General features: G+C 63.1%; 1 protein-coding gene across 2 annotated transcripts in view; it reads left to right on the top strand.

The window, feature by feature from the left end:
* The window catches only part of LOC122370381 (T-box protein 2-like), a 40,252-nt gene that overhangs the window by 10,952 nt on the left and 3,305 nt on the right, over window positions 1–25,995 (top strand). Inside the window, exons 2-6 of one of the 2 annotated variants that reach the window (XM_043345932.1) lie at window positions 3,994–4,107; window positions 4,818–4,971; window positions 18,496–18,645; window positions 22,022–22,098; window positions 25,484–25,830. In XM_043345932.1, the coding sequence (XP_043201867.1) occupies window positions 3,994–4,107; window positions 4,818–4,971; window positions 18,496–18,645; window positions 22,022–22,098; window positions 25,484–25,830 (842 nt within the window). Of the gene's footprint in view, window positions 1–3,993; window positions 4,108–4,817; window positions 4,972–18,495; window positions 18,646–22,021; window positions 22,099–25,480; window positions 25,831–25,995 lie in introns of both variants that reach the window. The other variant, XM_043345931.1, reaches the window with a different exon arrangement.

The following is a 25,995-nucleotide window of genomic DNA, read 5'->3' as shown; positions in this document are numbered from 1 at the left end:
ATTAACGCGTGACCGCCACCGCCGCTTCCGACCGCAGTGCGGCGCGTTCTCACGTCAGCCGCGCCGCGTTTGACGCCGCCGCGCCACCGCCGCCGCCGCCGCGCCGCACTCACCGCCGCCGCGCTGTCCGGCAGCCATTACACAAACAAACAACACATAACACACTAATCAATACGGCGGGCACAGGGAGCCGCGGCCGACCAGCTTCATCAATCCACCGCGCGAGCTCCCCCGGCCGCGGAAGCCCCGGCCGCCGGTCCCTGGCCGCACCCGCCCTCCCTCGCGGCCGCCGCCATCACCGCCGCCCGTTCCCCTGCGGACCTGGGAGCACGCAGTGCGCACCTTTGATGCCCCACGCTGCCACCAGTCAGCTCCATCGGCTTATGGCCGGGGCTCCATCGCGACGCGCCTCCGCTCGCCGCAATCACGCCGCTTCCGTCTCTGTACCGAGGTGCGCCCTGACTGCCTGCCCTCCCCTCTATGTAGACATACCGCTCCGCCGTTCCAACCACGTCATCGCGTTAGCCCGCCCGCGGTTGGACGCTTCCTGGCGCCCCTGGGTGCTTCTGACACCAGCAGAAACGCTTCCCGTAGTTAGGCCGTCATTAAATTCAATTAGGCTAAGTATCGGAGGCGATGTCCAGTGAGCCGCGTGGCGACCGCGGCCGCGCGAAACGAACCCTCCCGCCGCCACTGACGCCATCGGCGGCGCCGGGCGCGGGGACAATGGATGACGTCGCGGTGACTGCGCCGGCTGATGGCCGCTGATGGCCGCTGGTCAGCCGCTGTGACCCGGCCGGCGGCCGCTGGGCACATCAGCGCCGGCTGCGGCTGATGGTCTGACCGGAGCATCCCCTGACCACCGGGACGTTCTGTTAGAACGATAGGGAAACTCAGGAAAACTGCAGAGATATCGTACCTCTGCTCGCATTACATGCGGTGGAGCGCTCAGTCAGCTTCACAGAAATAGGAGGCAGTTCCGCAGTCCGTCGGAAGTCGCGCGTACTCAGTTCGTCGAAAGTGCCCGTGAACGGGCCCTATTTAGCGCCTCGACCGGAAGCCGGTCGTCGGGCCGGGCGGCCCGGGTCGGCGCGCCCGCCTCGTTTGCAGGCCGCAGTTTTACACGGCGCGGCCAGTATCGCCCGCCGGCCGATTGGAGTGTGACATGCGAGTGGTGAGCGCGGCGAGCTGACCGTCCGTCTGCCCTGAGGCCGCCGGAGGACGGGCCCAGCAGCGAGCCGCCGCCGCCGCCGCCGCCGCTGCCGCCCGCCGAGCGACGCCATGCTGGCGTTTTTGTTCGCGCTCAACGGCGATTTTTCGGTGATATTGAAAGAACGCCCGTCCAATCGTGCCCGCCTCCCCAAACATAAACACAAAGGCGCCCGGACTGGGCTGTCAGGCCGAATCGCTCCTCGCCACTCGCCGCTTTTGTCGAGGAATAAAACAAGACCGCCTAATTCTATTAATTTGAGTGCGCCGCATAAAAAGGGCCTGGGCGGCGCAGGTGGCGGCGCGGCGCCGCAGATGCCGCCAAAATGGACTCCAATGGCGGCGGCGGCGGTGGCGGTGCGTGTGCAAATCCCCAGGAGGGGCGCGTCACGCGTCACGCGATCTTGGTGCAGGCTCTGGAGACCGTGACGGCGCGGAGGCCGTGGCCGCGCGGTGTCTCCGGGCGGACCGGCGCGGCTGCTGCGGCGGTCTCCGTCCCATCTGTCTCTGAGGAGGAGCGGGATTTCACGGACAGCCGCGGGAGGTCCTGCGGCAGCTGCCCCGTCGGCCACCTCTCCGCGCGCGGCGCCGCGCTCACAGAGACCATTGTTTCTGGGGCCGCGGCGCTGGCACTGGCCCCTGTGCCGACCCAGCCGTGTGCCGGCCCCGATTGGTGGCCGGCGCCGGCGTGTCCCTCATTATCTCCATTCTGGGTGGATTAATCTGGGAAGAGTTGCGCACAATGGGGTCCGCCTGAGCCCTTTGTGCGCCGGCCACCGACAAAGTGGGCCGCGGAGGTGTGCGCATTAGCGCCGCCAGTGATACCCGAAATACGGCGGCCGGCGGCGGCCAGCCGTGTGATGCGCGCACACAGGGATGACACCGGGCCGGCCGGATCGCAGCCGGCCCGGCTGATTCTGTTTGTCACCGATCTCAGGCGCCGCCGCCGCCCCGCGGTGGGAGGACGAGGGCGGGAGCCGCCGGGAGCAGCCGGGAGCCGCCTGATCCCGCGCGGAGGATGGGAGCGCGGCGCGCGCCCCACCGCCGGCAAAGGGGTGCAAATAGGTCCGTCCGAGTGGACAAACAGGCGCCGAGTGCTCTCCAGTGCCGGTAGCTCCATCACGTGTGCAGGCCATTGTTCGCACTGTTTTATGGCTGGCTCGAGCAGATCAACCGCCGCCCCGGCCCAAGGACCCTGTTCCAGTGAAAGCGAAATGTCACTTCAATTTTTGCACTTGGTTTGCGTGGGGCCGAAGAGGTCTATCATTGTTTGACGCTGATTTCGTATGGGTGAACGGACCGATATCGCCGCGAACATACGGCGCTGAGTGGGAGTGAAACAACGACTAATCCCCCCGTCCACCTCGAGCATTGATAGCGTTTGTGCCGAGACAATGCCCACTTTAAGTAGGTACACGCTCAGGTACTTCAAAGTATAGGCTATCAATATTTCTTTAAAAATATCTATGCAATAATAACCGGGAGTAATTAAATTACAACAGTGGTGCACAATTATTCAAATGCACAAAAGCATTAAGTACTTGCTATTAGGTATTTCATTCGTTAACTCATATGCCAAATGGGCTCAAAATGGTGTTTGCTGTTCACATTTACCGCGACATTTACCCACTATTGAACGTTTGGCGATGCCCCTGCCTCCCAGGTCACCACTTGCGACCTCTCCCGGGGACACCCATTATCGACAGCCAGCATGGCGCACAGGATGCGTGAAACGTTTACTCTAATGGACCGTCGAGTGGGCACTTTTTGCCGGCGTTTTTCCGCGCCGCGTAACTGCCGCACGGCGGCGTTTTCGGCGCATTCCGGCCTGGCGCGCGGCAATGGCGGCGCGGCGATTTACTGCGCCACTGCGGCGCGCGGCGCACCCCGATTTACGGTGGCGTTTGTGGTGCAGCGTCACAGAAGCTGGCGCAGCCTGACGCGCTACGATGGTCGTAGCTCCGCCGCCGCCGCCGCCGAAAAACGCCCCCGCAATGCGTTGACCGCGGTGAAGCGACACGCAGGTCCAGAGCAGTGGGTGTATCGGGGAGAGATATGACGCGTGGGGAGCCGCCACGCTGCACGAGAGACTGGAGGCACGCCATGAGTCATGCAGCGTCGACAGGTCTTGTGCATCGGCCCGGGTCCATCTTGTGGTCATGGTGCGGTGTGTCTCCTCTTTGTTCTTAGCAGATCTTTGACCACGTTGATGCTTGTCAAACTTTCATAAGACTTTCAAGAAACTTTCATTCTTCGCAAGTGCCCTCAGCCCTGAACTATATCTGAGGTGCCCTGATCATGTCACATTTACGTTTTGCCCCCTCACCCTGCATCTTTATTAGTTCATTGTCCTTCCCCTCGCCCTCCATGTCCTTGCCCATCCATCGAGCTCTGCGGTGCTCTCCGCCCTCTCCCATCCAATCTCCGGCGCGTCCCGGCTCTTCCATCGGTCCCAGCTGTCCCTCCCGGTGGCGTGCCGGCCGCGCGTCCATCGGCCGCGCCTCGGGACGCGCACGGTAGCATGGTCGTCCGCGCGGCACGCCATCTAAACGGCATCCGAACGCCGCCGACCGAGTGACGGCGCCGCTATCCGGCCATCGAGTCCTCGCTCTCCCCTGCCACCTCCAGCGTCACCGATGCCGTCACCGCGCCGCCGCCGCGGCTGCTACCATCAGCCGCTGTCGCCGCTCCGAGCGGGCAGCTTTACGAGCGCCGATTAGATGATACGAGCGGGCAGCGGCCGAGCGGACCGGCACTGACCAGCGCCCCTGCGCTCCGTTCCAGGCAAATGTTCCCGCAGATGAAGTTCCGCATGTCGGGCCTGGACCCCAAGTCCAAGTACATCCTGCTGCTGGACATTGTGGCCGCCGACGACTGCCGCTACAAGTTCCACAACAGGTGAGTTGGCCGCTGGGCGGTCGGCTGGCGCAGCGTGCCGGCTGCTGCAGCTCCGTGGGCTGCTGCAGCTCGCGCCGAGGTGACGCCGCGGCCGCTATCGAGCCGCGGCGATCTGCCGGGGGTGGCCGCTAAAAGTGCCGGCCGATCCTCCCAGACAGTGTCCTAATCCGGCGGGCGCATCTGACGCCGACCCTTACTCAGGTTTATTACTTTTATCATAACGTGATAAGTCCTATTAGCTATTTTACAGCTAATTAAGCGAACTAGTCTGCTAAAGGGTTAGCTCCATCAACGTAAATTGACGATTGCTGGCACCACAGATGCTATCTCGCCAACGAGTCTGTTTTCTTTTAGGAAATCATGTTGGAGATGTTAATGGGCATTCTTGAAACCTCCTCAGGCACGGAAACACGTTGCAATAAATTGCATGACCTCTAGCAAAACGTGCTGCTATCAACTGCCATCAATATCTTATGTAGGTATGCCCACGTATTACGTGTCAGCAAATATCTCCATAATGAAGTGGAACTTTCACTGTGGCGTGAAACGTGATATCTTTTTCTCAATGTTACACGGCTACCTGCCGATGCCAGTCATTAAGCTCCACCAATCTGGCACATGCATATTCAGCGGCTCGCGGCTGGCGCGGCCATCCGTTCTCGCGGCGTCCGTTCGCCTGTGACCGGTGATAAATCCGCCGCCGTCCACAGCCGCTGGATGGTGGCCGGCAAGGCGGACCCGGAGATGCCGAAGCGGATGTACATCCACCCGGACAGTCCGGCCACCGGCGAGCAGTGGATGCAGAAGGTGGTCTCCTTCCACAAACTCAAGCTGACCAACAACATCAGCGACAAGCACGGATTCGTAAGTAGACCGCGCTCGGAGACGAAGCGCTGCACTTCTGGCTTTTCTCCCCTGAATGTCGTATACCATGTTATGTACGATAACGTCCTGCTTACCAGGCGACGTGACCGCTTGCAGGCGCCGCGGCTGACTGCGGCGATACCGGGATGCACCGATGCACCGCAGTCCGTGCCGGGGCGGCCCGCTTTCCCATATGCCCCGATGCCTGGACGTTCAGATACGGAGCCTGAGGAGACGGCCGGCCAGGCGGCCCGCACCCCAACCCCCAAACATTCCGCCCCCGCGCCGCATGGAATGTCGCTGCGGCCGACTGCCGTGACCTCGGGGTGGCACCCTCGCCAGTAGCGCGTCTGGCGCCCGCGCCGCCCGCCCGCCCGGACCGTCTCTGCCGCGCCGTTATCGCCCCCGGTAGCGCCGTGACGCGCCGTGATACGCCGCAGAAGGCCGCGGCGCGGCGCAATCGCCCACATTGCAGCCGCCGTCGATTTGGGCCAGAAATTCAGACGTCCCCCGCTATCAGGCCGGCTCAAGTTGCAGGCGTCATACCGTGCACGGTCACTGGATATGTGCTGATGAGGGCCCCGGGGAGTGGGAGCCGACCGGGGGCGGGGGCGGCGGCGGGGGCGGCGGTGTCTGGCGGCTTTGCGCGGCCGTCTGGTCAATTAGTGCAGCTCGGGCGGTCCGACGCTCAGTGCAGAAACATCGCCGTCCGGCAGCGCGGGTGCAGCCGCCGAGCCGAGTAAACACCTCCTTTGAGCGCGGCCGCCGCCGCCGCCCGCTTGCCCGGCTGATGCGTTTTACATGTTGTCAGCCGTGTCGCGTCGTGGGGCGCGCGGCGGCTTAGCGTGCGCGAGGGCTTTCTCTTTCGCAGGCACGCAGCCGGCGATAGGTGACGGTCGTGATGCGGCGGCGGGCCGAGAGGTGACCGAGTCCGGGCCTCCGAGCGTGACGCTGCCCGGCCGTCACTGACACCGTCCGGGCCCGTAAAACGCGCCGGCGCTGTCAGCGGCGCCGGGAGCGGGCCGATCGGTGCCGCGCCGCGCCGCCGGATCGGGCTCATCTTATCGAGCCATCTCGGCGCCGGGCTATCTCCCCGATCGGCCCCCGTCCGAGCGCCGAGCCGCCTTTGGAGTGAATTAGTTTGTAAAGTCCGCGCCGGGACAATTTGACACCGGTCGCCGGCAGCCGACAAAGCAGTGCCCCCGGCGGCGGCGGTCGAGTGGACCTGCTCCTCTCCGCGCCGCCGCCGCCGCGGTCGGCGTGGCGGCGCACGCGAGAGGTCGTTTATTACACGGCCGACGGCCGGCGCTAAGTCAAACAGATAAATCTGCAGCGCCGCCGCGCGTTGGCGGCCGGCTGCGATGGCGGCCTCCGCCCGATGCCACGGTCTCTCCGTGTCGATATTTCATAAACCCACTGCCGGTGCCCCCGCGCCGGGCACCCCGCCACCGCAGGGCCGACCGTGTGGGCCGTCCCGCGCCCGGCCCTGACGGGGCGGCCAGTCACCCACCCGAGATAATCTCTGTGGCGACGTTCGTCTTGCGGGCCGGGGGACGGGAGCGACAGGGACGCAGACGTGACGCGCTCTAATGCCACCTGGAGAAACTGATACGGTTCGCCGTGATGAGAGGCGCCGCCGCCGAACGTGTCTGCGATGGCGGCCGGATACGGCCGGTTTGGGATGCCGCGACGGTCCGAGAGCGCGCCGGCGAGGTTTTTATGGGCCCGAAATCGGAGGAGGCATCTGAACAAAATTGTGGCGAGGAAAAAGTATGTAACAGGCCGTATCGATGGAAGATATTCGTTATTAGTAACTGTAATTGTCAGACAACTACTAATTTACTGATGGTTGTCTCACAAGCTGGCCGTTTTATCGGAAGGAATGCCGGTTGACGCGGGCAGTTGGCAACTGTGGCGTCCGGCCGGGGCGACCTTCGGTCACATACATCTCTCTGTGTGCAGAGACGCCGGGACTCGGGCGGCATCCGTCGCTCTGCACACGTCGCTGCTCCTCACTGCACGGCCGGCGGTGCCGTCCGGCGCGCGGCCCGCCGCCCCACTCCGTTCCCGCGTGCAAGACATCGCTCAGCGTTAGCCACGGCTGCCCCCGCCGCCCGGCGCCGGGGCGGGACGCGACAGCGCCAGATTTGCCACGGTCCGGCCCGCTCGTCAGAGTTTCACGCCGAATTAGGGCGGCCCAGTTGGTTTTTGACCTCGTATATCTGCCGGGCTGGCGGCCGGTGGCCGTCGCAGGCTTACCTGCTCGTAAAAAGGCGCCGCTGAGCGGCCGTCGGGCGCCTCCAGCCGGCGCGCTGGGGACTTCATTAGGTTGGGCGCGGTGTCGCCGGCCGCGGCGCGCCTCTGTTTGCGCCGCCGGAGAGCGGAGGCGCACATCTGAGGCGCCGCCGCCGGCCCACAATAGCCCGCTCTCGGGAGCACAATGGCGGACCGGGCGGACGGCCCAGAGGCGCGCGCGGACGCCCCTGTGGGCGGCCCAGACGCGCACAATGCGCCGATGAGTGGGCGGATTGTCACCGCTCGAGTGTCGCACCCTTTGTCGGGCCACCTACCGCACCGGCCGGCCGCCTCCTCGGCAGCCAGCGGGCGGAGTTTCTGCGAGCTGTGCGGGTAGTGAAGAGAGCTGGTTAGCGCTGCGGCGGCGGCTGCCGAGTCCCGAGCGCCATTAGCCACCCACACGAGAGGTCACGTTCGGCTGCGTCTGAATGCGGCCAGTCGACGCTCCCCCGAGTGGCTAATTAGTGAATTACTTATGCCGCCGGCTCGAGCTGCTGACGGCCAGCTGACACGTGTAATTGGCCACTCCTCGGCCCTCTCGCAGAGTCGAGAGTGAAAAACGGCCCGCTCTAGAAGCTGCCGCGACTAGGCGGCGCGTATGAATTAGCTTCGCTCTCAAAGACGCAGAGGTAAGCGGAAGTTTTACACTCGGCGCAACGATGTTGAAATGAATGTTCATGCAGGCGTTCCAACTCGCCTTTATAACGGCACCTCAAGTGTTTGCCTCACTGGTAGGCCTTCTAAAGTAGGTAACAGCCACTTACCTGAGTTCGCTCGTGTAATATTTCGGCGGTGCGCCGCGCCAGATGGGCGCTGCTGCGCGGCTCCGGTCGGTGAGTCGTGACCGCTGGCCGGGTATTGGAGTCAGCAGCCGCTCTGATGCGCTGCGCTGATGACTATCGGCGCGGCGAGACGGTCCCCGTCCGGCCCCGTCCTGCCGGTGACGTGCGGGCGAGCATGGCGCCGCGGCTCTCCGACCCGCCGGTGTCATGGGCCGAGTGGGCGGGACGGCAGCCCACTGGAAGCTCTGAAACAAAGCCGCCGTCGCCCCGCCCGCCGCGTATCGCCGCATCGCCGCCCTTTGTGAGCGCGGTGCGGGCGCCCGCGCCCTACGTGCCGCAAACACGGCGGTCGTGGCGCGGCCGGCGCGCCGCTTTTGTCGCTGCCGGCGCGGCCAAACAAGGAGCGCCACCCATCGCGGCGCGGCGCGCCGAATTGAGACGTGGCCCGTTTTCGCCGTCTCTATTGTGACGCGATGTATGGAAGAGGATTTCGAGGAGATAGTCGAGGGTCGGTCGTTAGCAGTACCTAAGCTGGCCTTTGTTAATCATGTTTACACAATTTATGCTCCACCCGCACAGTGAGCGGCTCGTCTATTTGCGTCTGGTCTGCCATTACGGCTGATTAATTTCGCCGTTGAGCAGTTCAGCTGCGGGAGGTGCATCACGACCCAGTGTTCACGGCGCGCCGCTGGCCCCGCACGGCCATTGTGAGAAATTGAGCGGCCCAGGGGCCTCCCCGGGCCACGAGAGGCTGTCAGCGGGCCGCACCACCGCCGGCCGCCATATTGGTGCCCCACGAAAAAAGGCGACACGGCCAGCTTCCCTGCACCCATTTCCCGTCTTAATTTCACTTGAGCCGTGAAAAATCGCCCCTCCATCCATTTAACTCGGCGTGCCCGGCGCCGCCGTCTACGCCTGGAATAAAAATGAAGCCAGATAATTGCCACATATGTTATAAAAAGCTGACCGGTGTTTACACAGCGAGGTGGAGGGTCGGCGGTGCCCGACAAAAAACCCAGGTGCTGTTTTTAAATTGATTCTTTCCATATATCTGCGCGCCTAATGAAATGCTGCCGGCGGCCGCGGCGCCCCGGCGGCGTCCGTTCCTATTAGCGGAGCGGACGCAGGAATGCCGGGCAGGCGGCGCCGATCCTCGCCTCTGCTCTGCGCGCCCGGCGGAGAGCCGGCGGCCGGCCGCGCACCGCGCCGTGCATTAATACAATGACGGCGCATACCGAGACGGGCGCCGGCACGGGCGCCGGCCGGCCTGTTTACAAGCGCCGAATCAATCGGCCGGCCCGGTAATCGATGGCCAGAGGTTCCGGCGCCGGCGGACGGACTCGTTTCGCGCGCGGCGCCGCACCGACGGCGCCGCCGACAGACACGCGACCGCGAGCGCCCCGGGCGCCGCCGGCGCGGCGGCCAGAGCTCGGCGCTCAACTCAACTCAGCTCACACGGAAACACGGGACAAAAACTTTGCCATACCCACTCTTATACCTAAACGTCCGGGCGTCGCCTCTGAGCTCAGGACTAATATTGAGACACGATTACTGAGTGATTTCTGGGACGTTATTACGTTTAAATTGAAATTACCTTCCCGCGTTCCGAGTATCGTTCAACCCAAATAGGGTTCAACCGACTCTATTAGGCAGCGCCCGGTCCCAGTGGCACTGTTCCCAATGCCGATCACGAGGCTGGGAGCAGTCGGTCGGCGCGGCCTCAGGTCGCCTGTCAGTGACGGCCCGTGTCTGACCAATGGTCCCAGGCAGCGGTCCGTGTCCACCGGCCCCAGATCCGTCCACAGACCCGCGCCGACCCAATCCAGATCCGCAGGATAGCGGCGCCTCGGAGCCAGACGTGAGAGCCATACGGCGCCGGTCGGCCGCCGGCCCGTCCAGCGGCCCTGTAAAACCAACACGGCACCAGCGGGGGGCGGCCGGCCAACACTTCTTCCACTTGTTCATTGTTTTAGTAATAAGCCGCTCGCTGCGCGCGCCGGCGCCAGCCGCCCCACCCCGCCAATTACCCCGACACCTTGGCAAATCACCTGACCGTACCGGCGATCGGCGCCCGGCACAAGGTGAAAACTGACCCTTAGCGACGGGCGCTGGTCGGCGATGACCAGTGGTTGGCATTCCTCGAAATTACACGGCTCTCGAGACGCGTCACTCAGCGCGCGGCGGCGCGGCGCCGCCGGATCAGAGTGTTGATACAGACGGCGTTTTTGCGGGCCGCTCTCCCGTTGCCGCTGCCCGCTGTGGACCGCTCACCCGCTGCCGCCGTCGCCGCTGTACGGTCTCCGCCGCCGCCGTGTGTCGCACGAAGACAGGTGGCTGGTCTGCTCGCGCCGGCTCGGCCCAGCTCTAACACGATCGGGCTGGCTAATCCTCCGCCACAAGGCCAGCTCTCTCAGAGGCGGCGGCGGCGGCGGCGGCGGCTGTGACGGTGTCGCTGCGGCCGCCGCTGTCGTGTTGCATCTGTCAATGATGCGGCGGCGGCGGCGCGGCCTTAGTGCCGGTAGCTGACATCGACACGGACAGATAAAATCTGCGCCGCGCTCCGGCAGCGCTGGCGTTAGTGGCGGTAGCCGGGGAAGGTGGCTGGGAGACAGGTTCGAGTCAAAGCTGAGTGGCCGGGCGGCTAGCTGCTGGCTGGCGGCGCGATATTGTCGTACAGCCGGAAGAGAGTGGTCGGCTGAGCGGCCCGGCTGAGGTCGCGAACTGGACAGGCTCGTTTGCCGGGTGCTGGACGGGTGTCGGTGGTGAGAGTCGGCGGAGGTGCCACCGGACGGTGACCGGTGCGGGGTGCCGCGCCGGATCACCGTGTGATTAGGACGGCGCCCGTGTGTGCGGTCGCTGACGATCGCCGCCGACCTGCTGAGCTCGTCTCGGCCGCCCCCGCCCCCGCCCCCGCCCCCGCCCCCGCCCGGGGAGCTCCTCAGGCAGCCTCACGCCGGCCGGCTATTTGGTGACGTCACAGCATCACGCTCAATCATTAGCGCCGAGAAAAAGATCCGATAAAAAGATTAGCTAATGGCTTGAAGTGGGCAAATAAACCGGGCGCGGGCGCGCTTTGTTTTCGCTGTCGTCGCCAGTCATTGCCTGGTCAGCGAGGGTCATCCATCACCGCGTAATCGCCTGTTGGGCCACGTCACGTGGGCGAGAGCTGTCGGCTGACCTGACCTGGCCGGGGTCACGGCTGGCTCGATAGCGGAGAGATCGAGGCGTGTGGTCGTTACCGGTTCGGTGGGGAGGGAGGGGAACCGTCAGCATGGGATACCTTCTGAGAGGAGCTGGCGCCGCCTCCGCCGCGCCGTACCGCCCCAGCTCCCGGCCAGATTAATCGTCTCTGTGTGGCCGGCTGACTTGCACCTCGGCCGGGCGTGCTGTGGGCAGCTGGGTGATGATCTGAAGATAACATGCCGGCCGCGCCTGCCGCGCCGGACCACCCGGCCGCGCCGCCGCCGCCCTCGCCGCCGCTGCAGCCGGCCAGTTGATGGCTTCTGTTGCCGCAACAACGCGACATCGATTACGTTCGGGTGTCGCCCACGGCGGGCTTTAATGGCACCGTGTATGGCCGCTCCCCGTGACCCAGTGGCCACCCGGCGACCCCCTCCCCTCCACAGAGGCTCCGCCTCCGTCATCGACACCCCAGTCGGGCCCAATCGGACTCCCGGCCGCCGCCACCCGCCGCCCGGCCGGCCGCTGCTCCTCCGCGTCCCAGGTGCCGCAGTGGGCGCCGGGCCGCTGCAGAGCCGTCCCGCTACGAGTCCCGCGAACGGCCCGGCGTGCAGCCAGCTCGTAGAGAAACAATTGGCCCGGTGTGTTTTACTAATGACCGTCGAGCCGGCGGGCCGGGCCGCGCGCGGCGCTTCACCGCTCTCTAAATCACCCCGCCCATCTATAGGCTATAATAAGCACGTAATTGATGTAATGGTAAGTATTGGAGCGCATGCTGGCGGTCGGTAAACGATTATCGACCACCCAGAGAGGTGCATCATCTGGTTGCACGATATTATGCCGATAGTGGCAGATAACTTTTCATACCCCATCGTGGGCGATTAGGCGTGCAGGCGCGGCGGCGGGCTCCGCCGGTGGGCCATCGGCCGGCAGAGCGCCTGCAAGAACACAGCCGAGAAACATCAACAAGTTTCAATTATATTTAAACAGTCAGAAGATTGGATTGCTCCGCCCCGGCACGGCTTTTAACGAGCTATCATGTCTGCTCGGGTGCTGTGCTGCTTGCGTGCCGTCGGCAGTATGTGGGGTCCTGGCTGGCACAGGCTCGATACCTATAATTATGGGTTTTCAATCAGTGCTGGAATGCAACGGTGCGCCGGCGGCGGCGGCGGCGGCGGCCGAGAGTGGCCGCCCCCCGCCGCGCTCGGCAAACGGCCGCGGGCGCCACACGCCGCGCCACGCTGATTTGTGGCGCCCATTGAGAGCGGCGCCTGTCCTGCAGCCGACAACAACGGGACTCGGGCGGTCGGCCGGCGGCCGGACCCATTGAGATGTGTCCGGTCAGCGGACGCTCAGTGCGGGAGGAGACGCCGGGGATGTATGGATTTCTGACGGCTCCCACGCTGTGTCCCTGTACCATGGCCGTGAGCTGATGGTCAGTCCCTGGTCCGTCCGCGATGGGCCGGCGATGAGAGATGGGCGGTGAGCGGAACTAACTACCCCCTCACGGCCGGGCCGGCCACGTTAACTGGGCTCCGACCGCCGACTGTGCTGCATCCGATAGGTGTCGACGCTTGGGCACCGGGCAAGAAGCACCCGCAAAAACGCAACGAAAAACCGCCATAATTATATGGATAAGAATGATTAAACAAACAATGGCGTCAGTCTATGCGAGCATTAGGGTTTTTGCGTTTTGGGCGGTAATAATTCGCCGGCGGTGGGCGGGGGTAATGTCCGCGGCTCAGCGGCGGGGCGTGCGCCGCTCGGTCGCGCGTCACTGCCGCCGCTGACGGTGATGACGTGCTGATGACGCGTCAGCTGACGCCGGCGCCGTCTGGGAGCCGGCCGGCGGTTCCCAGGCGGCCACCGCCAACGAGCTCGTTTGTGGCCGGCCCGGCGCGATCGGTGGCGCGGCCGGCACCTGGTGGCGCTAACCGTCCGGCCCGCCGCAGCGGCCGGCCGGCCGGTGACGGCTCCGGCGCCGGCGCAGGGTGTCGGTTATTGACAACTGCACGCCGCGATGCACGGCCGCCTCCCGCCGCGCGAATTAATTTACATACAGCCTTCACATGGTTAATGGTCGATAACGGGCTCATAAATCGGAGGAGGTGGCTCGCTTCCCGGGACGCTCGGCATGTGAAGCGGCCGGCGCGCCGGTAGTCTGCGGCGCGGCGGGCGGCGTGCCGGTCCGCCGGGCGGTGGCCGGCCGTGGTATGTGTGTTTAGCGCGCGTGTGACGGTGCCGAGCGTTGCAGCGGGTTCGGCGGTACCCCCTGCCGAGAGCAGGCGCCACTGCCGAGGGTCGGCCACCGCCCGTCTGGCCCGGCTGGGGGCCAGACCATGAGTGCACCTCCGGCCAGCCGCAGCCGCTCCCTCGTCCCGCCGCTCCGCTCGTCCCGCGCTCAGTTTCATCGCAGCCACTCCGCTGCAGCTCCGGGGCCGGCTGAATGTCATCGCCGGTTTAATTTGTCGTGCCCGGCTCGTTAATTAGAAATCCTCCCATTCGGTGTCGAGCCACTTTTTGGGTCGAGGTGTGCCCTTTAACGGGACCCGGCGCCCGGCGCCGGCAACGATTATGTAAATCGTCGCGACGGCGGCGATGGTGGCGCGGCAGTTGCGCCGTGACTCGTCTCATCTGCGCCACAGCCGCCGCCGCTGGTCGGCAGCCTCCCTCGAGAGAGCTGATAGCCACCGAGAATAATTGAGCCGCTATCAGTCCGGACGGGCATTTAAATGGAAATGAATTCCCCGGATAACAGAGAAAATCCACCCGAAAACGGCGCCGCTGTCGTCTCAATCGACCGCCGCCGATTGGCGAGATCGCGTCGGACTCGACGCTCAGCTTTGTCACCCTGCTGCTGGTGGCCGCCCAGCGGCGAGTCGAGGTGAGTCAGTGAGTCAGTGCGAGTCGGATGAGTCGGCAGTGACTCGACACACCAATCTGGCCCGTTATAAAAGCTGCATTAGTGCGACTCGGCTGATTTATTCCGGACGCTGCCGCTGCGTCGAATTGAATCGACGCTGTCCAAGCTGCCCTCCACCCCAGCAATTTGTCGGCATCGTATTGTGGTTGTCACAGCACATAAAGATAGCACTGGGTAAAAAATGGTAGCACAAATCAAGGGGAACGATAGGGGATTAATTATTGATTTTTCCGTCGGTCGCCTCCGATAGCCGTCGACGACAATGGGCCTTGATTTGCGGAGATGAAACTGTGTTTATACGAACGATCGATGCAAATTAGCTTTGGCCGGCCGGCGGCGGCGGCGGCGGCGGCGGCGAGTCGTCGATCTCCTTTGTTTGAGGGGCAGGCGGCCAGGCGCCGGAGCGCCGTCGCTACACGCCGCCGTCCGTGCTCTGGGCTGTGTGCCGGCCCTGTTTGCTCCACACACGGCGCAGATCAGACGCGGCTCACGTTACCCGTCGCGTCGACCACTTAGATTGGGCCAACAGTGGCGGATGGCCGCCGCCGCGCCGCCGCGCTCACCCCTCCCTGGCGCCGTGACCTGTTTGAGCTACTGATTCAGCTGTTTGGTCAGCGGCTGCATGAAAGCCGGCCGAGTAAATTGCCGGTAATTAAAAGTCATTGTTTCGGGTCGGCGGCGGCGGCGGCCAGGTGGCGGGCGCCGATGACATGAGCTTCTGCCGGTCGGCCGCTGTCGGCTGCGCCGCGCCCGACGCGCAAACAGATTGATGGATTACGGGGAGCGGTGAGAGCGCCGGGAGAGGAGGAGAGAGAGAGATGTCCTCCGCGGCGGGAGCGGCCGCGGGCCGACATCCATCAGTCGTGTCGCTGTCGGCGGCGTCCGACACTGAGCGGCGCGGCGCGACCCGGCCGCGCCGGCAGTGGAACCGTGCTGTCACGACGAAATGCACCGCACGCCCCCACCGGCGCTCTGTGTGACCTGTCCGCAGGATTTTTGAATAGTGTCCAGTGACTCAGTGTTGCCCAGTGTCGTCTAGCTGATCAAAAAAAAAAAACTATAAAAATGAAGCACTGCAAAAAATGTGCTGGAAAATGCATATCAATTCAATATTTATCGTATGTGACGTTTACCGTGCCGACTGGCCACATTGACCCCTCGTCCAAGCCACGCCACCCAGGGTCTTCTCCGGGTCAACAGATTCCCCAACGCGCGCCTCTCATTGTTTGCAATGCGCTTTCGGTGGGCGTCGGGCCTGGGGTGTGCGGGTAATCCGACCATCAGCGCTCGCCGCGCGCCGTGCGCCGCCCGCCGCTGTCTCGGTCAATATTTTGTAAGAAAGTGTTGAGTTTCTGTTGTGCGGGCGCGGCTGGAGGCTGCCTCGCGCGCCTCGGGGCGCGCTGACGGGAATTGTTTGGCCGAATGCCACTCTGTTGACGGAGGTGCTCCGTGACTTCTCGGCGACCAACCGCGTCGGACTCGCCTACCGTGTCCACTGCCGCGCCAGCAGTGTCGCGCTGTGCCAACTGTCGCGCCAAGAGTGTCTCTGGGCGGCGCCAGAAGCCCCTTGTTGTTCACACGGCCTGAAACGGCTGGCGCAGACGACCTGAGCCGCATTAAATATCGCTCACTTTGAAGTCGGCCTGTTCAAAGTGTCTGCTGACACATCGTGACATTCTTTTGTCTCATTCTCACTCCCTATAGAACTAAACTTGCCCTTACTGTACCGGTGTGATCACATGGTGCCAAGTGAGTGACCACTGCCTGGTGCAGCAGCTCAATACTGAGCCCCCTGGTGCCGCAGCTCGATGTCGAACTGTCTGGGGATCGGCCGGCCGGCAGCCCGGCTCCCCGGCGTCCCATTACCACCGCCGAGCCGATCCGACCATCTACGAACAATTGGCCAAATTCCCGGCGACATATTGCACCATCGAGCCGGCGACAGGGCCGGCGCCTGATCAGCGCCCGCCGCCCCAGTCGCCCCACGCTAACTGCAGATTAAAGATGACCGCCGGCGCCCGCCGCCAGGCCAGACCGACAGTAAAGCGTCCCTATCTGCGCTCATCCGGCCGGCGACGCGACGCACCAACATAAAGATAAACGCAGATACAGCGGTAATAGAGCGCGGCGCCGCGCCGGAGCGCTAATGGACGCGGCGGCCGGCGCGGGCGCCCTTCGACGCTACCGCCGCGCCGACCCCGGCCGGCCGCTGCCGCCTGCTGTCGGCTGCCGCTGTTGTCGCCGCTTCTCGTGTCGAAGGATCGACCTGCGGCCGGGCGCGGTGTCGGCGCGTGCGACTCACCTTGCGTGATCGCGCCAGAGGCGACGAAGACAGAGGTATCAGGGGCGCGTGCGGGGACGCCGGAGCTCATTATGGACGGGTCGCGGCCAACACGCCAGGCGCCGCTGCGTCGGTCGGCGCCGCCCGTCCGCAGTCCCGGGCGACCGCGACCTATGATAACACGGCCCGGGCTGTGACCGAGCACGCGCCTGCACGCCGTGTCACGCGCTGTCATCCAGGTCACGTGGTGCGGCGCGGTGTCACGAACTGGGTCACATGACCAGTCACACTTGCACATCATGTTGTCACATAAAGCAATGATGATTTGACGGGGCACATGTAGGTATGCTCAAAGAAATAATGTACAGAACGAAACTCGATACTCGAAGACAGTACCTTATATAACACTCCGAATGGCGACCAGCCCTCATTGTGCAAAGTAGCTAAGATCATGGTCGTTCTGAACGGCACTGGAACCTTCTCTGAAGCAATAACGTCCCTTTGGGGAGACTGGCGCGGCTGGCTCTACGACACCTTGGTGTCCGACCGGCGCGGTCCAACTTGGCCCCGGAGCAGACCGGAGCGGCTCGGAGCGGCTCCGACCAGCCATCGACCGGTCCGAGACGACCAGTAACTGGTGCAGACGTAATTAGAGTGACAGCACTGGCGCCCCGACGGAGCACCGGCTCAACTCCGGCGCCGCCGCGTACTTCCGCCACAGTTGATGTGTCGAAGTTAGCACGGGCTATTTCGTATATTTATAAATAAAAACGACCAGGAATCTATAATCATGCTGGTGTGCGATGTCGGCGGGTATGTCTTGAGGGATACTTTCTTGTGGTGGAAGGTTAGCTAGTAATTACGTTACTTGATACCGAGCAATGCAGCACTAAGCTAAAAGTTCGGTCCTATCGTCCAATTACGGTGCCGGGTATCGCCGGGCCGGCCGGCCGGCGGCGGTTTTTTAGCGGCGTGTCTGAGGCGAGCGCCGCTGACGCAGCGCCCGCGCCGCCGCGTCGGTCAGTGATTTCCACCGGCCAGACACGGTGAAATTGAGCTGAAGCCGGCGTGAGCTGGTTACAGACGCTCCCCTTTGCCGGCCGGCGGAGGGGACAGTTGGTTCGACTCGGTTCGACCGATCGCCACCAACCGACCGGGTCGTTAGGGCCGTACTGTGGACACTGCGGTCCGCCGACGGTCCGCTAACGACCCGTCACCGGTCCGTCAACGACCCGTCAACGGCCGCCGGACGGCGTGGCGACGGCTGTCATTGGCGAGTCCCATTGGGCCCGGCCGATATCGCGGCGCGTCGGGCCCCAATGACCGTCGGTATGCATAGCTCAGGCGGCCGAGCGCCGTCCGAGCGTGTCCGAGCGTCGCGGCGCCGACCGCACGTCGACGCCGCGCCATTTCTGTCGACACGGCCGGCCGCCGGTAAACACGTAATGAGTGAATTATAGAGTGCAGCTCGCGAGCTTCATCAGACGACCGCTCCATAACGCAGCGCGTCGTCATCGATGCAAGGTCGCGCGCGTCAAATCCGGCCCGGACCTTCGATTTCGGACGGGAATGTAATGTTTCTTCGATTTAAGTTGTACTTACTGCTGTTGAGTGCTGAGGACACTGGAGCTGACCTTTGGCCTTATCATGCTCGTGGTGTAGGGTAGGAGTGGTGTCTATGTGATGCGTGATCTGTCGCCGGAAATAATTGGCTTCCGATCCGGAAGTCATGCATTGAGAATCGAGCGACGTCTAAAAGGCACTACGCAGTCGTTTCGCCTCAACCAAAATCATGTATACCTATGAAGTTACACATTGTGAGAATTTCCCTGCAGGGTCTCATGGTCTAAATGTCAGAAATGTTTGCATGTTTGTCACAGCCATGCTTTCCGTAGTTGACTGAGTTTGCATCAGCATTCGGCGCTCTGGGTGTCGCCGCTGGCTGCACGCTGTCGCCGGCGCCGGGCCGAGTTCACCTCTCCCGGAACATCAACACTGTGTCTGTGGTGACGGGAATGCAGCGGCGGCGCGCTGATCCGGCATTGTTCCCTGTGCGTTCACAGCAGACCATCCTGAACTCGATGCACAAGTACCAGCCGCGCTTCCACCTGGTGCGCGCCAACGACATCCTCAAGCTGCCCTACTCGACGTTCCGCACCTACGTCTTCAAGGAGACGCAGTTCATCGGCGTCACCGCCTACCAAAACGAAAAGGTACGTTCATTTCTCGAGTAGATATTGTAGTCTCGTACTATTACTTTGTTTGTCGAATGCATTGGGTACTGTTGTGGAACTATGCGATAATGTAGGGGGTCAGGCCTGCTGGATTAGATTCGTAGGCCTTAGTGATTCAAGCGGAGCACGCCGCGCCGAACTTATGAAACGGTGCCGCACGGCCGATCGGCATGCCAATCTGTGAATGTGAAATCGGATATCGCATCTCATGTGCATATGTCGCCGTGTACTGTATGGAAATATGCGTACATCGGTCAATCGTTATACAAATCGGCGTCTAAAATCCCCGACCTGCTGGGACGGTGGCTGTATCCTGGTCGGTAGAGGCTGTTACCGCACCCCGCCGCGCCAGGGGGTGCTACCGCCCGACACAGCACGCGCATACGCATTATACGCGCACCAGCACCGGCGCGGTCTGAGGCTGACCGGCCCTCCGCACCTCCCGGCATACAATACCGATACAAAGGCACCCCACAGCTATCCGGCGGCGTCACACAGTGGCGGCATCACACAGTGCATCTCCGACACACCTGGCGATGTCCCGGCGAGGAGCCGGCTGATGGTGGTCAACCAAACCTCCAAAGCGGGGCTCCGGCGGCGGCCGGCGGTGCTGAGCCCCCGCCGGCTGGCCGCTGGGACTTTCGCGGTGATGGCCATCTCACTCGCGTGCCATCAAAGACGCTCAGGTGCCGTTAGACGAGCCCCGGCGCGCCGCTGAGCTCGCGATGCGAACACGACGCACGCGATTCGCGCCGCGCCGCCTCTGCCGCGCCGCCGCCGGATTAGCTGTATTATTTGGCTGTGACGGACAGGTGCCGGTGCGCGCTCGGCCGACCGGTCAGCCAGGCGTTAAAGTCACGAAGCAGGGTGCACGGCGTCCGTTGTGGCGCGGCGGCGGCGTGGGCGGCGCGGCGCACGACTCGCTGCGGGACGCCCTCGGAAGCGGTGTCAGCTCACCGCTGGTGATAGACCGGTGATAGACCGGTGATAGCGGCCGATGGCGGCGCGATGGCGCGATAGGCGGCGCGTTTCCGGCCGGAGCTCCTCTGCGACGGGAGGGCGGACGGTGCGGCGGCGTCCGATCGCGCGGATCGTGCGCGCCCGGCCGCAATTCACACGCGCACGGCTGGCAGAGAGGGGTGGTTTCCGGGAGAGCTTCCGGCCCGGTAATTAATTTGACGCGGCGACCCTGTTTGCGTTGTGCTCGCTGCGGTCTAACCGAGCACCACGACCACCGTCCGTGTATTGCACTATGACCAGTCGGGAGTTCAGCGAACGGGTGCAGCCGTGCCGCGGTAGGACAGATGTATGACCAGACAGACGTTTGTCGGGGCTCTCCCGGTCACGACAATGACCCCGCCCGGCCGCTCGACCGGTGTCCATTCCCCAGCGCAGCTCGCCAGACAGTCGAGATATTTCTCCGCACGCCAGGCTATAATTATGCAAATTTACAGTCGGAATTATTCGCACGACGCTACAACTTTATAAATAGTATACTGCCGGCGAAAGGGCGCCAGTTTGCGCTCGACTCGAATTAAGTGTTAATTTTTGGCGTCACGATAATCGTCGCAGAGTGTGGGGCCGGGCCGCAAATTACACCCCGACACCGCAAATTTTACACGGCGTTTCCTCGGCGGCCGTGATTACGGCGCCGCCAGGGGATGACGGCCCGGCCGACGGGCCGACGCCGCTAAATCAATTGTGTAACAAGGCAATTGGTGGGCCGCGCCACTGCCGGCCGGCAGGTCTTCTCACCCGGCCGCGGCGGGCGGTGGTAGGCGCTGCGGCTGTGACCGCGGCGCCGTCCGGCGGGCCGTCCCGCCGCTGCACTCTGCACTGTGCACTGGACAGTGCACTGTGCACGAATGTGTCACGACGCGCAGGCGGAGCGGCCGGCGCGGCGGCCAGATGCAGCGGCGCGGCACGGCCCGCGACGACCGGCCGGTGGCTACCGGCGGCCTCACAAACGGCCGCGATGACACAAACGGCGGCGGGAAGCTGAAACATGTTTCAATAGTCGTCACATTTCAAACATGTATGCCTATCGTGACACATGAAAGGTAAACGAAGTGATAGAAGATACGTTATAAATTGCGAATGTAGGTATTGGTGTAAGACCTAGGCTTTATTTTCTGATTTTGTTTTTGCGTATGACGAAATAATCATTTGGCTAATTTTCTATTGTCCTATCGCGATCACTTTCTGAGCGGCTCGCACCACACGGCTTAGTGCAGTGCTCAGCATACCCTGTCGTTGTGCTGGCGCTGCACCGCTCTGAGCCCGTCTGTATCGGCGGCGCGCCCGTCAGCTATCGGCACTTACCGAGTTACGCGGAGCGCGCGGCGCCGCAGCGCGGGAGCCGCACAGACGCCCGCTGCAGCGTACTTCGTGTCCGATCGACCGGATTAAAGCTGCATTGAAGGGATTACTTTCATCTTTGATTGCAGAGCAAACACTATCACCTCACCCGCTGACATTTCACATCGGCCCTTTTAACAGGCGATTAAGAAGACGCCGCCTTCAGCTTTTATTTGCATAAATCTGATTAAGACGCCGCTTAATGGTCGCCAAAATAACGGCCACGCCAGTTGGGGCGATAAAAGGGAATACTTTATGGCGGCGCCGCGCCATTGTACACCTTGTTGCGCTATAAAGCGGCCCTTAGGTAGCTACCTGCGACGGCTCGTATATTTTTCGGTGTGGCGCACCTCCCGACGGACGCGCCGCTGTCTCTGCGGCGCCACTAATGTGTTGTTTTCCCACACGCCGGCCGGCCCTATATCGACGCCCCACGCCCGGCTGTCCGGCGGCGGCGGCGGCCGCAGCTCAAAGCCGATCAGGTGCGCCAGTCGACATGAATTAATCAGACAGGTACAGGGGCGCCGGCCGTCGACGGGGGGCCGGACGGGCCGGTGCCGCGGCCGGATCGACTGTATTCCGACCCCGCTTATGAGCGGTCGACACTGCGCGCGTTGGAATAGCTCTCCTGGCATGATCCGGTGCGCTTTACTCGCCTTGTTAGCCGGTGACGGATGGCCGGCTGACACGCGAGCGCTGTGTACTCGGCGGCGGCTGCAGCGCCGGCCGCCGGCCGCCCTGTCACGCCGCCCGCTATCTGGGCCTCGGCAGAGGGGGTGCGGTCGGGGCTCGGTCGGACCGGCCAGCACCCTGTGGTCGCCGCGGCCGGGGCCGATGACGTGGCGGTCCACTGGCGGCCGCAGAGGGCGCACTTTGTGGCGCCACGCAGCGCCGCAAACGCCGCGCACCACGGCCGACTGCGTCGCTATCGCCGCCGCTGCCGAACGCGGCGCACTTTGATCGCCGCTCGCCTCACTGACCCGTCGTCTTGTTTCAGATCACCCAGCTCAAGATTGACCACAACCCGTTCGCCAAGGGCTTCCGGGACTCTGGCGCCGGAAAACGAGAGAAAAAGTGAGTATCATTTTTTTGTGCTCCGGCATCTCCTCTGCCTCAGTGCCACCACAAAAGCCCTCCTCACTCTAATCCCTCATCTGCTCGATTATGGAGTAGCACCGTGCGGCGCGAACTCTCGCGCCTTGGAGTGCCTCTCGACGCGGCCTTTGTCACCGAGCAGGGGTGTTGTATGACGCCCTTCGACGCCCAGTGTGCTAATAGCCGCGAACGCTGATACAGATTCGCTACAGCGCCGCGCTCTGTCTGACCGAAAGGGGTGTGATGACGACGGGCGCCGCGCGCCGCGGCCGCACAATGCACGCCACAATCGGCACAAAGCCCCGTTTGGACACGGTGTAATCGGGGCGAATGCCGCCCCGAGATCAAGCGGGCGGAAGGGCCCGATAGGAGCTGAAGAGGAGCCAGGGGTGCGTGGTAGCCGGAGGGGTGCGTACCGCCGCCGGCGGCTGGCAGCCTGCAGACTGTGTGCTCCTGCTGTGCTGGCTCGGTTCAATTTCATATCGGCCTCCACCCAACATCTTTGCTATGGCTCTCAGTCCGGTTAATCCAAAGCCGTTCGTCCTGTCCGCCTCTGTCCGGTGGGGTCCACTGTTCAGACGGGCTCTGTCCAGTGTGGTCCACTGTTCAGACGGGCTCTGTCCGGTTTCGTGAGCCCCAGTCGGCAGTTGTTCCACTGTCCTCGGTTTCGGCACTTCGTCACAATCCGCATGTCAAACTGCAAACGACAAACCCGCGATGTTTTCACCGCCCTCCCAACCGAAGCTGCAAAGCCTTGTAAATGTAAATGCAGATAAAAGTCGTCGTCCTGTCGGCTTCCAAGCATCGACAACAAGCTTGGAATGGACCGCAGTAAAAGTCGTCACACTCGGGCGTCCAAATGACACGGCCGCACGTCACTGTTTGGTGACAGCGTTGTCACATAGGAACAAACAGCACATCATCACCGGTCTGGGCAGCAGGATTTCCACTGCCTTGGAGAGGTAACGCCTAAACCAGACAGCTCCTGTAGCTCTGCCGCGATTTCTGCTGCAAATTCAGGCCTGGGGGTGTTGATTTCCTACGGGAGGGGTTCTTTCTTTATCTGGACGGCCGAACCGGTCACTATTGAGGCCCCGCTGGACGAGGAGGAACCAGCCGGCGTGTCAGCCCTCTCGATGTGTGTCCTTACGCCCCAGTGCCGATGGGGTGCGGCGACCACCTCCACAATGGCCCCGTCCCGCGGCCGCGCCAGCTCTATGTCGTGTCGAGAATTAGCCGACACAATGGCCGCCGTGCTAATCCTCGGCGGTGACTTTGAAGGCGGTCATCGCGGGGCGGTCTTTCCTGCCGCCGCGCCGCTCCAGAAGGCCTCGCCGCCGCCCGGCAACGCCTCGCTGGTTCGCCGGCAACGCCTCGGCGCCCGGCGCTGCGCCGGCCGGGTGACTCGCTGATGACCGACCGTCGCAGCCCGGTGACTCGTCACCGACCAGGTCACGACCCGGTCGGCCTATTGTCACCTGACGACAATCGCTGGGCCGCCGAGCTGTCTGCCGGCCGGCCCGCCCGAGCCGTCCGCTCGTCTGTCCTGCCCGTCTCGCCGGCCGCCGGGATGTGATTCCGATTAGCTGGCCGTGTGTTTGGAGTAACTCCACGTAAAAACGAGTCGCTCGGCGCGGCTATTGTCTGGCGACGCTCAGAGGCCGACCGACGTATAACTGTCGCCGCTGAGTGATTGACGACGCCCGCTGACGGCCGCCTGTCATGGCTCCTAATCGACACAAAAAACGCGGCCGTCGCGGCGCGGCCACCGTGCAGCCGCCGACCTCGACGCGCGGATCAAAGCGCGCCGCCGATACACCTCGCCGCCGTCACCGGCACCGGCCAGTGACGTCATAATCGGATGACGCCACGCGCGCCGGCAAGGTGGCCGGCAGTGACGGCGGTGACGGCAGGGCGACGGTAGCTGTCGAGCGGGTGAAACGGGTCACTGCCGGGTCGGACTCCAGAGGGAGACGCCCCTGGCAGAGGCTCGTCACGAGCTGTGACGTGTGACGAACCGAGGGCTTGGTTTGATGTGACGCGGATGTGACGACGTTACTGGGCGGAGACCGCCACCCGCTGATGGAAAACTCCTCGAGCGCCGACTTCAAAGTCCTGGACGGCTCGGTATTCACCGGGGCGCGAGGTGCATCTGACCCCGGAGAGCACCCTCCCCCGCACCCCCCCCCCCCCCGCGGCCGCTGCACCCCGCGGATGGGGATTTTCACCGTGCAACGCGATATATTCGGCTTCCAGCAGGACAAAATCGGATTGTCGGCGGCGGCGGTGTGTTTTCAAAGGGCGCCGCGCACTGTCGGTATCCGGCAGCGGCGTCTGATGTCGGCTGAGAGAGCTCTTCGGTCGCGAGCCGCCGTCGCTGGCTCCGAGCTGGGAGCTCTGAGCTCTGAGCTCTGAGCCAGAGCTGAGGGTTCAAGGTCACAAAGTGCTGAAGCTTCTGGTTGTAAGAATGTGAGATGCATCTAGTTTAGGCGTGCGATTATCCAGGGGCAGCTCGGGGCTTGTCACGAGATGTATTCGACAAGGTGCTAAAACTTCGAGGAAAAGACAATAACACATATGACATAACCATAATCTATTGTCTGGTGCAGCTTGAATCGAGAAGAAAGCGCATTTCTATGTGCTTCGGGTCGACACCTGTCAGTGTCAAGCTGGATGTGAAGGTTTTGCAGTTAAGACATTGAGCTGGGATTCGGAGTTTGTCGACTTTGAGTCCTGTTGACTCAGTCTGGGCGGCAGCCCACCCACGAGTCGGGAGTGAGTCGGGAGGCCGCCTCTGTGAGACCGCCGGGACCTCCGCTCTGTGACCACCTTGTCGAGCCCGTCTCGGACTGATAAAATGGTCCACGGAATGTCGGCAATTACTCTGTCTCGGTGACGGATGTCCACCGCATTATCTGGCGCAAAGTGGGGCCGATATCACCGGATAATGACAGCGCCGAGGGGCGCCGGTGTACCGAGCACCTTTCACCACCGAATTGCCCCTGTCGCGTTACCGAGATTGATATAATTCAATTGAGCGTCACACGAATGTGTTCAAATTGCCACCCAGTGGTAGTTTGTTTGTGTTGAGCCCGTGACGTGTCAGTAAATGTGTTGGCGTAGCCTTGAGCGTTATGAGAATCATATATTCGTAAATGTCAAGACCTCACTTTTTCATGTCACCTTTACATTACAGTTGGCTGTACGAGAAAATCACTATGTTTAGCTTTATGGTGGTTCAGCATGTATGGACCGTGACGAAAGCTGAGTACACAGGCGTTACTTGAGTGGTGATGGATTGTGCTGTGATACCACCTGTGTGATTGTGTGGCATATACTAACTCGGCGGTCTTTCCCGCAGAAGCCAGCGGCCCAACGCCCTGACGGCCGCCTCCCCGGGCGGGGGCGGCGGCGGCGGCGGGGGCGGGGGCGGCGCGGACGACTCTGGCCAGCTGCACTCGGACCAGGCGCGCTCCTCGGACGAGCGGGACGAGGACGAGGACGAGCGCCTGCTGGACGTGGTGGGCGACCGCGGCTCGCCGATGCCGCCGACCACCACCACGCTGCCGCCGCAGCTGCCGCAGCTGGGCCCGCTGGGCCAGCTGAGCCAGCTGCCCCAGCTCGGACAGCTCGGACAGCTGCCGCAGCTGCCGCTGCCGCCGGCCGCCGCAGACAGCCCGCCGCGCTCCGTCTCTCCACCCATCAAACCAGGTAGGCAGTGCAGAAACTGCTCATCTAGTGTCACAGTCACACCGTGGCGGCAGCGCACTGTGGACCGAAACGCCAGCTGTGTCGGTCATTTTATCAGGGCCGCAGAGGGAAACAAAGGCGGCACGACACAGGGCACCGTGTAACCATTTGCTGCTGTTTTTGTTC

The sequence above is a fragment of the Amphibalanus amphitrite genome, unplaced genomic scaffold, assembly GCF_019059575.1.
Source record: "Amphibalanus amphitrite isolate SeventyFive unplaced genomic scaffold, NRLGWU_Aamphi_draft 001128F_arrow, whole genome shotgun sequence".
In the NCBI taxonomy this organism is placed as follows: domain Eukaryota; kingdom Metazoa; phylum Arthropoda; class Thecostraca; order Balanomorpha; family Balanidae; genus Amphibalanus; species Amphibalanus amphitrite.
The sequence above is the reverse complement of the archived record's forward strand: the minus strand, read 5'-3'. Positions and strand labels throughout refer to the sequence as shown.